Consider the following 14,331-nt stretch of genomic DNA (forward strand, 5'->3'; position numbering starts at 1 on the left):
CACGTCCACGGCCAGCGCCGCCGGACCCTCCTGGAAACGGTACCGCCGCGCCCGCGGCCGCCGCGGCTCCGCCATGGGCCAATCGCGGCCAGACGCGTATTGGCGCCAGGCCGCGCCGGCCAATCGGCGCCTCCTCCCGGCGTGACGTCACGCTGAGCGCCGCCGCGGGCGCTGATGGCGGTGAGCCGCTCGCCCAGCCGCGGCCTCCCCCCGGGGCCGCGGTTAAGCCGGGCCGCTCCCGCCCGCGCCGCTGCTCCGGCGGGGCGGGGCGGGCGCCTCCGCGGGCTGCTTCCCGGAGAACGGAGGAAACCGGGTACCACGCGGTCGGCCCGCCACTGTCAGGGGAGCAGCAAGCGCGGAGCGCGGGCCCGCCGCGGGAACGGCAGCAGCGGGCTCCGGGGGCGGCCGCGGAACTACGCGGCCAAGGGCGCCCGGCGCCCGCGCTGCCGCCGCGCCGCCCGCGCTGCCCTTCCTCAACATGGCGGTGCGGGGGCGCCGCTTCCCCGGCCTCGGCCAATCAGCGCCGAGGCGTGGCGGAAGCCGCGGCGCAGCCGGCCAATGGGAGTGCGGCGGGGGCGGGGCCGCGGCGACAGCGGCGGCACGGGGTGAAATTTCTGGAAGGTGCGGCCGGAGCGGGGCCGGGATCGGGATCCGGGCCGGGATCGGGCCGGGGGCCACGGGCGGTGTCGGCCCCCAGCGCCGCCGCCATGAATCACAAGAGCAAGAAGCGGATCCGTGAGGCGAAGCGCAGCGCCCGGCCCGAGCTGAAGGACTCGCTGGACTGGACCCGTCACAACTACTGCGAGACCTTCCCCCTCAGCCCCACCGCCTGCAAGGTGCGTGGGGCGGACGGGAAAGAGGGGGATGAGGAATGACAGGGTGGGAATGGGGAATGGAGGAGGGGAAATTAGGACTGGAGGGGGGCGCGACTGAGCGAATCCTGCGGGGAACGGGGAGGAGACCTGAGGGGGTCGGAGGGGGCTGGGGGAAATGGGGTGGGGGCACGACCGGGGGTTGGGGAGCCCTGCGGAGGTGGGGATGGAGGGGGTGACTGAGGCGGCTGGGAATGCCTGAGGCGAAGGGGGAGCTGCGGGACGTCTGATGGGAAGCGCGAAGGGGCCTTTTCCCGGGGCTGGGGCTGCCTCAGAGCTGGAGGGAGAGGTTTGCTGAGGGAGAGGACTCTTCCCTCCACGTGGCGCGGCGTGTGGGAAGGTCAGGGCCCGCCGCGATGGAACGGGCACCCGCATAACTCCCGGGAGCGCTTCCCGGTGTCCCGAGGGAGTGAAATGCAGCAAGGGATGTGTCAGCCGAAAGGACAGGCTGGCCTCTCCGCCCGAGGAGCTGCCTCGGTGCGGAGCTGTGCCAAAGGCTTCAGGCGGCACTGATGTGTCACTGATGTGTGCAGGGAGCGGGCCAGGAGAAACGGGGCTGCAGCCTCGGGGAGCTTAAAATAACACAGAGGCAGCTCCATACCCGCGTGGTGTGTGGAGCAAAGGATATGTGTGAAGCACCCCCACAAGCAAGCGCAGCCCTAGGACGTCAGTCTGTCCTAATGTCTGTCCTGCTTTCCTCCCTTGGTTTCACAGGATAACGTGGAGAGGGCAGATGCACTCCAGTTAACAGTGGAGGAGTTTGTTGAGCGTTATGAAAAGCCTTACAAGCCCGTGGTGTTGCTGAACGCTCAGGTGGGCTGGTCTGCCCAGGAGAAGTGGACGCTGGAGCGGCTGAAACGCAAGTACAGGAACCAGAAGTTCAAATGTGGGGAGGACAATGATGGTTACTCTGTGAAGATGAAGATGAAATATTACATCGAGTACATGGAAACGACGCGTGATGACAGCCCCCTGTACATCTTTGACAGCAGCTATGGAGAGCATCCCAAGCGAAGGAAACTCCTGGAGGACTACAAGGTCCCCAAATTCTTCACTGATGATCTCTTTCAGTATGCAGGGGAGAAACGAAGGCCACCCTACAGGTAGAGTGACAGCAAGACAAAACTGGGTATTTTCCAGCTCATTGGTTGTTCTTAAATACCTGGGATTGTCTCATATAAAAAAAGGGATATTTTTACATCATCTCTGAAATGAGTGTACATCTGTAATCCTGTGGGAGAGAAGGGCAGATTTGTATCATAATTTCTCCTTCTGCCACCATTGTTGCTACAGGTTTATGGTTTCGGGGTTTTTTTCCATTCTGTTAAGTCAGTTTACATCACTTCTTAGATTTTTTCAAAAATTACATAGTTCCTGAGAGCTATAAAGATCCATTTCATGCTGTGTGTGCCTTCTAGTGTTCAAATTTTAAATACCTCAGGAACAGCATAATTGAAAATCTGACAAGAAGTGATGCTAATCGTATGAGGAGGATACGACCTCTACAGGTTGATCTCTGGATTGAGAGGTGTGTGATAGTGTGTAGACCTTAAAAGAAGAATTGGTGCTGTTTAGGACATTTTTATTGGCATTGTTCCTCTTTAAAAGAAAGACAGTAATTTTTGGAAGCCATTTACTGAAGCAGCTATTTTAATTTGGGGAAGGGGTCTGGAATTTGCTGTCAGATTGAGTTTAGGAGTTGTGAAGTTTTTAATGGTAAATTTGATGTCTTGGAGCAAATTGTGTTTTGTTCACTGTAAGTTAAATATTTGGAGGAAGGTGCTGGTAGATGTCAGTGTTGCTAAATAAGGGGTTTAAAACCTGTGTATCTAGATTCAGGTCAGAAAAAGGGTATTGAGCAGTGTATCTGTGTGTGCCAGACCTTCATGTGTATAATTTCTTCTGATTTCTTAACAAAAGCCTTGACTGTTCTACCTGTAGTTTAATCAGCTTTCTAAGCATAATATGAATCTAAAGACTGAATTGGCAATAGAAATTACAAACACCTGCTTATTTACAGCTTCTTTGCAAAGCAGGAAGAAATCAGCTTGATAATCAAACTTTACTGTCCTACAATCGATGCTGGCAAATAATCCTTCAAAACCAGTTTGATTTACACCTGCACTGGAAAGGGGAGATGGAGAACCTGCTGTATTTTCTGAACCTTTGTATTCCTCTTGCTGGGCATCACCTTCCTGTCACTACACCATGGAGGGATTGTGTTGGTGCTTTAGTTTCTGCACTCTCTGCTGCCAGTTAAACAGTTACTGTCATTTTTTCCTCTTGGTGCCTGGTATGAAGTCACCTCACACTGCTTTTTCTGGTGTGGTTGGTCTTACTGCTCTGTTCCAGGGAAAATGAGCAGTTGAAGGTGCTGCTGCAGTTAAACACGTACAGTAGATAAAGTTCTCCGCTGGGAGAAATAAACCTTGTAAATGGGCAGTGGGAATACAAACCTCAAATCCTGAATGGTCACTGGAGAATAAGCTCCATGTAGTTAAGTGTTGGAATGAAAAGCCTCTTGTGAATGAACAGAAGGCGAAGAGAGAGGCCAGGGTTGTGTAACTTGCTCTGTTCCTTGTTGTTGCCTTTTGTTCCTCATTGTTCTGCAGTTCTGATCTGTTTGAGCAGCAAATTTTAGAAAACCATAGGAGAATCCCCCTGCCTAGGAAGAATCCCAACATAGGCAGTTGGGACTTAATCAACTTAAAAATCACGTTTTTATTGAAGAACTGTTTAAAACAAAACACAGCTATGACATGAAAAGTCATCTTCATTTACTTGTCCCACAGTCATTCCTGTCCCAATTCATACTGGTTTTTAGGTTAAACTCCTCTTATATCCTTTTGCTGCAGTGTGAACTTAACAAAATCAAGAATGTAAATGAAGGAACTGTAGTTACTTTAATTTCTAACTGAATGTGCAATGAGCTGCTGTAATTATCTGTCTGACATGAAGAAAGGGAGCTACCTGCCTGCTTTGTGACTAAAGCACTTTCCCCCCCATGCAGATGGTTTGTGATGGGCCCACCTCGTTCTGGAACAGGAATTCACATCGATCCCTTGGGAACCAGTGCATGGAATGCCTTAGTGCAGGGACATAAGCGTTGGTGCCTGTTCCCAACCAGCACTCCCAGAGAGCTGATCAAAGTGACACGGGAAGAGGGGGGGAACCAGCAGGATGAGGCCATCACCTGGTTCAATGTCATCTATCCTCGGACACAGCTTCCCACCTGGCCCCCTGAGTTCAAACCCCTGGAAGTCTTACAGAAACCAGGAGAGACAGTCTTTGTGCCAGGTATGTGCAAATCTCTCCAGGAAGGAAATATGGGAGAAAAAAAGCATATTTGTAACATTCCTGTGTCATAGAGATGAAGGGAACATTTCAGCTTTCTTATATGGCCCATTTCTTACAAAACAAACTGAGCTCATTTTGAGACTCTTCAGTTACTTCCTGAATGTCACAAAACGTGTGTGACCTGTGGCATAGGATTGCATGTGATACAGATGGCAAAACAAGTGGGATTTGAATTGCAGCATCACGGGAATGTAGTCTGAACTAAACTGCAGTAATAGAAAGCTGTCAGGGCATAAAATAATGGCATAAAATAATAGAGGTGTTTGAGCCCCAGTAACTCTTGGACAAAAAATGTTTGAGGTTATACACTCTGGAGCAAATTCATGGCTGAATTTTGCATATGAATTTTTCTCAGCTGTGGGAAACAAGCTACTTAAAGGCACTGACACCTTCCGCCCACCTCTCTGTGGTGATGCTTCATCTTGCATTTGAAACCAAAAGCTAAATAAAGCTTTGCTAAAGATGCCCTTCCCTCTGAGTGACTGCACACTGTGTGCCCATTGTAAGTGGGGGGTGAGGTGAGTTCAGTACCTGATTCTAACCTCTGAATCTTGCATCATTTATGTGCAGCACAGCCTACAGTTTCTGTCCACATTGCTTGTCTCTAACATCCAGCTGACTTGGTGTGTGAAGGATGCCTTGTGATTATCTTGGCACTTATTAGTGACTCCTGAGTGTACCTTCTGTTAAGAGTTTGTAGCTGTCGGGTTCCATTAAACTGTTCCCTCGGTCTTTTCCGAGCCTCTAAGTGGGTTGTAAGAATTCCACTATTTTTATCCCGCGTGGAAAAACAATTTTGCATCTATGTTTAAATGAAAGGTTAGTCTGTAGTCATAAGAACCTTGCAAAATCAGCATGGAAAGTGCTCTCCAGCTGAACAGAAAGGGCTCTGTGCAGTCTGGGTTACAATGGCTGCTGCTGTTAAATAAACTGTCAGCAGCCAGCGTGGTGCTGTCAGGTCACATCTTCAGTCCTGGGTGTGAGCTGGGTAATTTGGTCAGATAGTGGAGCTGCCTTCTGTAACAAGAACCTGTCAGGCACTGGGGTGAAAGCTGAAATAAGACAGGAAAGACGATGGGTTGGAAAACTCACCTGGGTTTGGGAGATAAGGTCCAGTTCCACCTGCACTATGGGGAAGGTGTTCTTGGCTGTCCTTGAACTTGTTCTCTGCCATGCAGCCACCAATGGTCACTGGTGCTGTGTTTTAGGTGGCTGGTGGCACGTAGTCCTCAATCTTGATACAACTATTGCCATCACACAAAACTTTGCCAGCTGTACCAACTTCCCAGTGGTGTGGCACAAGACAGTAAGAGGGAGACCTAAACTGTCACGGAAATGGTACAGGTAAGAGATTTAGTAGCTTTCTTTGTATATTCTCCATTGAAAACAAAACCTAAAAGTATTCATTAATGTGCAGTGTTAAAATTCAAAGGTTAACCCTGAAATTTCAACTGTATTTAGGATCCTAAAGCAGGAACATCCTGAATTGGCAGCCTTGGCTGATTCAGTTGACCTGCAGGAATCTACTGGTATTGCTTCTGACAGTTCTAGTGATTCTTCCAGTTCATCAAGTTCCAGCTCCTCAGACTCTGATTCAGAGGTAATGCTTTTTATTGCAATAGGTGATCCATATTCTGCATTTACATTGTTTTTCCATACCTGATCGTGTGCCTTCATCCTTTTATTCATGTCGTGTGGAATAAATTAATGGAAAGCACCTAAACCAATCTACGTATTGGAGGAGCCTGTGATCTTAGCAAGTTCTGCTTGCTGAAGCCTCTCTTTGCATTGCTAAATGGATTCAATCTGTTTGATCCATGTCTGTATTATATATGAATCTGTCATTCATCTAGCTTGCGGAAAATGGCTGCAGAATGAATGTTCTAAAAACTGGGAGAGGGAAAATAATCCAAAACAGGTCAGTTATGACACAGAACTCTTGTCAACACCTAAATCCTTCAGAAGCCAGAATCTTCTCCTGGAAGATGATGTCCTTCTAGGGACCAAAAGGAACACATTCATTGTCTTCCCTCAAGTCAGCTTTAGCCAGTGATGAAATCCAAAAATGGTTCTGTTCCTGACTTTTAAATGCCTAATTTAAAATTTCCTTGATATGTCTAGCCTAAAACAGCACGTTCTTTGAGCTCAGGATTGCTGAGCTCAAAGAACTCAAAGAACTTGTGGTGAATTGCACAGCACAGACAGTTGTTGAGGTTCCTCTGAATTGTGGTTTCATCTTTCCATCCTTCAGTGTGACTCTGGCTCTGAGACAGAGGGGATGATGCACCGCAGGAAGAAGCGGAGGACGTGCGGAATGATGGGGAACGGGGACACAACTTCCCAGGACGACTGCGTGAGCAAAGAGCGCAGCTCCTCCAGGTGACCCAGGGCAGCTGTTGGTTTTAAGCAAGCACAGGACAATACAAGGGAAAGCTGGCACACTTCAGATAGGGATTCCTCAGGAGAGAGGGATGGAGAGCAAGGGATTCCTTACAGGACATAAAGCAGTTGACCAGTGGTGTCTTCCCTTATGTATTATTTTAATTGCTCCAAACAGAAAACTAAGATTATTGATTTTTTTTTTAAAAAAATCAGGGGTTTTATTTAATAAACAGTCTTATTACTTTTCCTGGTTGTCTCTTTTAATAGATGAAAGGATTTGATTTTATCTTTGTTTAATGGGAGAGGTGGGATGTTTAAACTGCTCTTCAGAGAGCACAAATGAATAGTGAACCGTTCAAGATGAAGTATGATCAGGCAGCACTCAGATTTCATTGTCTTGTTCAAACAGAAAACGTTCAAGTAGTTGTATGGTTTCTCTTACTGCTGCCTGGACTGTTTCAATTTGTTCCACTGCTTTATCTGTTAAAGGCAAAAATTCATCCTATATTCCAAATGTCTGTGTTTACTTTTAAAATAAATAAATAAATACATAAATATATATTTATTTGAGCAAGTTTCAGTCAGTGTGGAAGGAGTCAACATTAATATTGCAAAATCAGGGATAGATATGCTCTAGGGTAAAGTTGCTGAGGAGAGCAGTTCTCTGGACAGGCCAGGTTAAAAACAGTGGAACACTGGGAATCTGGGAGTATACTGCAGGGAAGAACTTAAACATTCTTTGCTAAATGAAGCATTTTTCTCATATAGCAGAGGCTTGCCAAAATTCTTAAGCAAATTCCTTGCAGCTTGGTTAACCAGTGCTGCTGGATTGGCTGCCTGCCTGCATTAGAGTGCTGGCCAGCTCTTGAGCTCTTGGATGCTCCAGGTTTGGCATGGGTGCAAGTGCTGTGGTGGCTTAGTGTGTGGCTTGCTAAAGAAGGTGTGCAGCAGTAATTTACCTGAGGAAGTCAATATTCCAGCATGATTCCAGCCTGACTTCCTAGTGTGGGGACTGCCTGAAGACCTGTGTGCTCCTGTAGATTGCTCTATTGTTTGCAGCAGTTGCTCATAACTGAATACAATCGAATTACAAGTACAGAGCATCATTAAAGGTTGGGGAGAACTGTACTGGCTGCTTATTTTGCCCTGGAGGTTTCTACAGTTTGCTTGTTATGACATCGTCAAATCCCATTTTGGCAGCCAGTGTGACTTCAGGCAGGGAATGAGCAGCAGGAAAGAACAAACCTTTAATGCAGACCTTGGTTTAAAAAGAAAACTGTAAAAATGCAGATCATTATGCAGGTCTGTTCTTCTGAAAAACCTGTGCACTTTTAAATTATTTGCCATTCAAATTTTGAAATGAATACCCTAAATATTGAAAATTAGCACCTTGCCTAGAACATTTGCTTTCTGGGTTTCACTGTTCTTCCTCCCATATGCTGATTGTTTCACTCTGTGAGGGTGGGTGGGCGTTCTGTTCCAGCTGTGTGATGGCTTAGTTGCTAAAACGCTTCCAAACATGAAATCTTAACCCTGCTTGTACAATGCTGAAGGAAGAACAAGCCTGAGATTAATCTGCATGCTGGGATCTTGTGCCCTGATACAAGGGAAATGCTTAAAGGCAGTTGTACCTTTTTTTGACAGGATTAGGGAATCTTGTGGAGGCCGCAGCTACCCCTGAGGGATAACACCACCTACCCAGAGGCAGCTGCTGATGGAAGCTCTGTTGGCAGCCAGCCAGCTCTGTTCTACTCCCTTCTGCTTCTATTTCTCACACTCCTTAAGTTTTTGTTACTCTTCCTCGATCCAGACATCTTTGTTACGTGCTGTCCACGGTTGGCTCCTGAATAACCTGTAGGGGAATGCCCCAGCTGCATCCTTCGTGCAATGCTTTGTGCCCTCTGCACCCCGGGTGAGTGCACTATAACCCAGCTGTGGGTAAGGACATGCCAAGTATTTCATGGGTCACGGAACTGGCAAGGAAGGCAACGGTCAGTTTTTAAAGAACTCTTTTTAGAACCAGCAGGTAAATGTAAAAACCTGCCTTGTTTTGACACTGTCGTATGTTTACATGTTGTCCTGTACACTTGAGGAAAGGAACACCAGCCCTTTTGGCCTATTGGAATAACTGGTGGATCTCACACCAGAATTTTGGGAAGAACAAGAAAGAAATGAGCTTCTGCAAGAACTGAGCTGTGGAAGACTAGTCCTTGGATCTTACCCTCCTGCAGGAGAAGGTTGCTGTCAGGGCTGGTGCTTCCAGGTGTGTGTCTCATGAAATCCTGGAATATGGGCACTTGGAAAGAACCTATCAGGATCATTGAGTTCAACTCCTGGCCCTGCACAGAAACCAAGAGCCCCACCCTGTGCCCAAGAGCATTGTCCAAACACTTCATGAACTCAGACAGGCTCAGTGCTGTGACCATTGCCCCGGGGAGCCTGTTGCAGTGTCCAACCACCCTTGGGGTGAAAAACGTTTTTGTGATATCTGACCTAAACCTGCCCTCACTCAGCTGCAGGCGTTTTCCTGAGTCCCGTCACTGGTCACAAGAGTGAAGAGATCTGTACCTGCCCCTTTGCTGTCCCTCATGAGGATGCTGAAGACCCAAATGAGGACTGACCTTAGTCTCCTCCTGACTGAACAGACCAAGTGACCTCAGCCACTCCTCATACAGCTTCCCCTCCAGACCCTTCACCATCCTCATGGCCTCCTTTGGACGCTCTTCAATGGCTTAATGTCTGTTAGATGTTGTGGTTCCCAAAACTGCCCCCAGCACTGAAGGTGAGGCCACCCCAGGACAATCCCCTCCCTTTCCTGGCTGGCGATGCTGGGCCTGATGCCCCCAGGACATGATTTGCCCTCTGGGCTCCAGGGCACTGCTGACTCAGATCCAGCTTGCCACCAACCAGGACCCCTAGGTCCCTTTCCCACAGCTCTGCTCTCCAGCCTCTTGTTCCCCAGTCTGTCCACACAAGCAGGAGTGCCTGGACCCCAGTGCAGAACGCAGCCCTTGCCCTTGTTAAACTCCACATGGTTGGTGATTGCCCATCTCTCTAATCTGTTGAGGCCTCTCTACCCTTGAGGGAGTTGACAGCTCCTCCCAATTTAGTGTTTTTGGCAAATTTAGTATTCCTTCCAATCCCATGTCCAAGTCATTAATGAGGATGTTGAAGAGCACAGGGATGAGGATGGAGCCCTGCAAAACACCACTAGTGACCAGTGCCAGCCTGGTGTCACCCCAGTCACTGTCACCCTTTGTGTCCAGCCTGTGAGCCAGTTGCTCACCCATCATGTAACACGGTTAACCAGCTGTGGGCTGGACAGTTTGTCCAGAAGGTCACTGGGAGAGACAATATCCAGAGTTTTGTTGAAGTCCAAACGGTGACATGTACTGGCTTTCCTAGATCAGTGAGGTGGGTCACCCTGTCACAGGAGGAGATCAGATTGAACAAGCAGGACTTTCCCTTCATGAAGCTGTGCTGGCTGTGACTGATGCCTGCATTGTCCTCCAGGTGTTTTTCAGTACTTCCCAGAATCATCTCTTCCATGATTTGGCCGGGCACTGAAGTGAGACTGACAGGCCTGTGGTTTCCAGGGTCCTCCTCCTTGGAGACATTTGACAGCTTCCAGTCAGCTGGAACCCTTCCAGATTCCCAAAACTGCTCAAAAATCATTGAGAGGTTTTGTCATGACATCAGCAGCATCTTGAGGATTCTCAGATGAATGCCATGAGGCCCCATGGATTTGTAGGCATCCATGTGGAGCAGCAGATCCAGCTGCTTTGGGGTCGACTGGGAGTTGAACGTTCTCACAGTCACAGTCCTCCAGCTCAGGGCACTGAGACTCCCTTGGTCTATCATCTGTGCTGAAGACAGGCAAACAATTAAACACCTCTGCCATGTCCATGTCCCTGTTCTTGAGGAGACCATCCTCATCCTGGAATGGGCCAGTGTTATTTCTAATTTCCTTTTTGCCATTAATAGATTTGAAAAACTGTTTTTTATTTCCCTCACGGTTCTGGCCAGTTTTGTCTCCAGCTGAGCTTTGGCCATATGAATTTTCTCCCTACAGTGGCAGCAGCATTTCTGTATTCTTCCCATGTTACCTGACCTTGCTTCCACTGGGCAAACACCTTCCTTTTTCATCTTATTTCCAAGAGAAGATCCCTGTTCAGCCAAGGAAGGGAAGGTGCTGTGAATGCCCCAAGCGGTGAAGCAAATTCAGCAGAGGTGACCACCAACCTGAGGCACCTTTTGTGGTCTGCCTATCCATGCACACACCTGAGGTGCAACACCTGAACCAGCAGCAGCCCATCTGCTTGCACTCTGTGTCTGTCAGGGTGACAGGTAACAAAGCTGCACTAGCACCTTGTAATGGGAAGCTCAGTGGAGCAGGAGAGTCCTGGAGTTTCCTGCACAGCAAAAACTGTGGCAGGAAAAAGCATTTGCCAGTACTTCCAGTCCTTCGGGTGCAGGTGTGATGTTTAGCACACTAACTGCTGACAAAGTCTGACTGGCAGGATTACATGTGCTGGGCTTGGAACACCAAACAGTTCTGGGGCCGTGGGCTCGCTCAGGCCACTGCAGTTCACATCCCTAAATGACTTTTCTTTGAGGTTATGTGTTCAGACCTTTCTGAAAGTTGCAGTGCCGATTTTAAAGGACTGAGGAGGGGGACATGTTGTTGTTTTATGCTTTTTAAAAATGCAGTGTGTTGTTTAAGTCTGTGTAGATGCATTTGTATTATGCCAGGTAAAGCTCTGGTCCCCAGGGGATCTTTTGGAGCTGCTGGTTTGTTATATTAGCAGGGGCTTGTGCTGGTGATGTCTCTGTGTGGCTGAATGTGCTGCCAGGAAATCTGAATTTCCCATGGCGTGCTTCAGTGGGTGCTCTTCTGAGCCCTAGGAGGTGGGTACAGAACTCACTTCAGCCATTCTTTGGGAGAGGAAACTTGACAGCAGAAGTGCTGTGCATGTAATAAACACACAGCAATGCCCAGGCACTGATGAAAGAGCAAATTAAAGAGAGATTAAAGCCTCAACTGTGACTTTCTTAAATGTTTTGGGTTTGCTGGAACCTGGAGGGTTACTTTTCTTTACTTCTCTGACCCATTTTTAACCTTGTCTGTTCCTTATTTAAGCACTCCTGGGCCATATCCTTTTGTACAAAGGAATCCTAAATATGTTTGTTGGGATCTCTGTTTTTGACTCTTCTGTGCCAGTCAGTTTGTGTAAGAGCAGTGTGGTGGTGGGGAAATGGAGAGAGGGAAGGTTTATTGATACATTCTTTAGCTGTCCAGACTCTCAAGTGTCCTGTGATAGCCAGGCATAAGCAAGCACACTTGCTCTGTAGCCACTGCAGATTCTTGCACAATATCACTTAAAAAATTCTCCAACTGCTCCAACTCCTGGCATTTCTGGCCAAGGCTGAGCAGCTTAGGAGCCTGCACAGTCTTAAGTGTGTCCTCTCAGAGCTGTCTGCAGCTGCTGCCTTTTGGAATAATGTGGGACCTGGAGAGGTGAAGGCTTACAAGACTCAGCTCTGTCATGGTGAGGGGAGTCCTTGGAGAGCTGTCCCTTCCTCTCTGGTGGCTGGGCAGCACCTCAGTGAGATGCAGCTGCATTTGGCACATGTGGTTCAGTTTGCACAGTCTAAAATCTAATGTGAAAGCCTGATTGCTGTGCTGGGAAAGCCACACCTCTGCCTCTAGAAGCACAGTGGGAAGATGCAGTGTGCAGAGCATTCTTCCATGCCTGTGAACTCTTCCATAGTGTGAAATAAAGCAATTCCTGGTGAAGCCTGTGTTGGTGTGACACCCCTCACAGAAAAGCAGCGTGTTTACAACGGACAGCAGACATCATGATACCAGCAACCCTCTCCTGACTGCTCCACAGGGCACTTCCTGCTGTGGAACAGTGGCTGTGCAGTCTTACCTGGGAATCAGAACTCTGGGATCTCCAGTTCTTCCACTTTTGGCTTTTGCCTCAGCCACTTTGATGAGTCTTTGAGCAGTGAGGAGAATCCCTACCTCGCAGGGCTGTTGTGAGGCTGAATGAGCTGTAATGGCTGTGTAAGATGCTTTGAAGCCATCCACCCACAAAACTGTTCCATTCATCCTGAGCAACCTGAGACTTCTGAGCCTGGTGGGAGCTTTTTGTAGCAGAAAATACTGGGGATGTTTTTCAACGCTCTTGGCCATGTGGTGTTCTGTGGTGGCCCTTCCAGAATTGCTGTGTGGTACATAAATTGTAGCAGAACAAGAATTCTTTTTTCTCCAGGGTTGAACTGTTGCTGTTCCATAGCCCGCTCTAAACAGGAGGTCCTGCTAGAGCAGGATCTGTTTTTAAACAGGACTAGATGCAATTTTCTCATCAGGGAGTCAGCTTCTCTGGCCTTACAGGAATGGGGGGAGCTGGTGCTTCCCAGGCCCTTGCTCCAGGCTGGGTGAGGGAGGAGCAGTTAAAAACTGTGCTCCCTTTGTGCCTCGCTCCGTGCTTGTGGGAAGCTGGCTGGGGAGAGTGGGCTCTGTGCTCTCGTTTCTCCAGGCTTGTGCTTCTTGGGACATCCTTGTCTCTTGTTTCGACCCTGCTGCTTTTGTACTCTAGAGGCCCTGGATGCAGCTGGTCCAGCACCCTGTGGAGCCCTCATTTCCTTGAGCAGCAGCACAGCTCTGCCTCACTTCTCTGGGGCTTTGGGGGCTGCTCTGTTCCCCAGGGATGGGCAGAGATCCTTGGGCTGGGTGTCATTGTCACCAGCCTGCCTGCTCCGGGAAAGGTGATGGGATTTGGGAGCTCTGCCTGTGCTTTAGAGCCTGGTGATGGACACAGGCTGTGAGAGTTCAGGAGGAAAAGATCCAACACTCCCATCAGAACCACAAATGTGGACAAGAGGCACCAGTGCCAGCACCTGTTCCCTGCACAAGTGCTGTGGGAGCAGGTGACACCAAGGAGCCTCTGGCAGAGCTTCCTCCCCTTTCAAGCTCGTGTGTGCTGGCTCCAGTTTGTCTTCTCAGTTACATCAAACCTCTCCAAACGCTTCAATGAAAGACAGCAGCCTCTTTCATAGTTAACTTCTACTCTCCTGCCTGAGTCCCCAGCCATTGTGAGCTGGGAAGTGAGACTGGTGGCTGAATCCAGTCTGAAAGGCCTCTGTGGGCACATTGTAACTGGGAGGTTTTTGGCATCCCCCTTGCAAAGGGGAGAAGGAAAGTGTTACCCATTTGTGTGACAGTCCCACTGTCAGCTCCAAGCCCTGCCACTGCCCTTAGCTGCTTTTATCACCCATCCAGCAGAGCTGGGATACTTGTCTTGTTCGGATGATTGTGGTTTTGCTTTTTATTTTAAATAAAATCAATTATTTTGCATTATCCTGTCACTTTCTTTCATACTGTGATCTGAAAAAAACTTACAGGTGTGCACCTCTGTTTCCCAAAGTGCTAAATGTGCTGGGAACAGCTCTGGGGATGCTTGAGGATTTGCCCATCTTGCTGGGGCATGGTTTGGAAGCTGCTGGGGTTGCACTGGCTCTGGGAGGTGAGTTGTTGGTAGGTTTGTTACCAGACTGTGCCACCTGCTCTTTGGTCCTGCCCTGGCCTCCCCAGTCTGTGTCACAAGAGGTTTCTGGTGCCACCTCACACTGCTGAGAAGGGGTTTCATTTTCCACGTGTCGTGTGCTGCTTTGGGAGGGCCAAATGGTAATCACAGGGATGGAGCACTTCTCC

General features: G+C 48.9%; 2 protein-coding genes across 2 annotated transcripts in view; one reads left to right on the plus strand and one right to left on the minus strand.

Moving 5' to 3' along the window:
- METTL23 (methyltransferase 23, arginine) overlaps nucleotides 1-368 on the minus strand; it is a 1,946-nt gene extending 1,578 nt beyond the window's left edge. Inside the window, exon 1 of the mRNA XM_068209446.1 lies at nucleotides 1-368. This exon is cut by the window's left edge and continues 6 nt beyond it. Coding sequence (XP_068065547.1) covers nucleotides 1-75 — 75 coding nt within the window. The 5' untranslated portion in view covers nucleotides 76-368.
- A 108-nt stretch (nucleotides 369-476) lies between these two features.
- On the plus strand, nucleotides 477-13,974 carry JMJD6 (jumonji domain containing 6, arginine demethylase and lysine hydroxylase). Its single transcript, XM_068209442.1, has 7 exons — nucleotides 477-836; nucleotides 1,587-1,975; nucleotides 3,883-4,169; nucleotides 5,438-5,573; nucleotides 5,691-5,829; nucleotides 6,481-6,608; nucleotides 8,256-13,974. Exons 1-7 carry the CDS (start codon nucleotides 708-710, stop codon nucleotides 8,290-8,292), a joined length of 1,245 nt encoding a protein of 414 aa, XP_068065543.1. The 5' UTR covers nucleotides 477-707; the 3' UTR covers nucleotides 8,293-13,974.
- Nucleotides 13,975-14,331: the final 357 nt, after the last annotated feature.

This window comes from Anomalospiza imberbis, chromosome 19, assembly GCF_031753505.1.
Source record: "Anomalospiza imberbis isolate Cuckoo-Finch-1a 21T00152 chromosome 19, ASM3175350v1, whole genome shotgun sequence".
Taxonomy (NCBI): Eukaryota; Metazoa; Chordata; class Aves; order Passeriformes; family Viduidae; genus Anomalospiza; species Anomalospiza imberbis.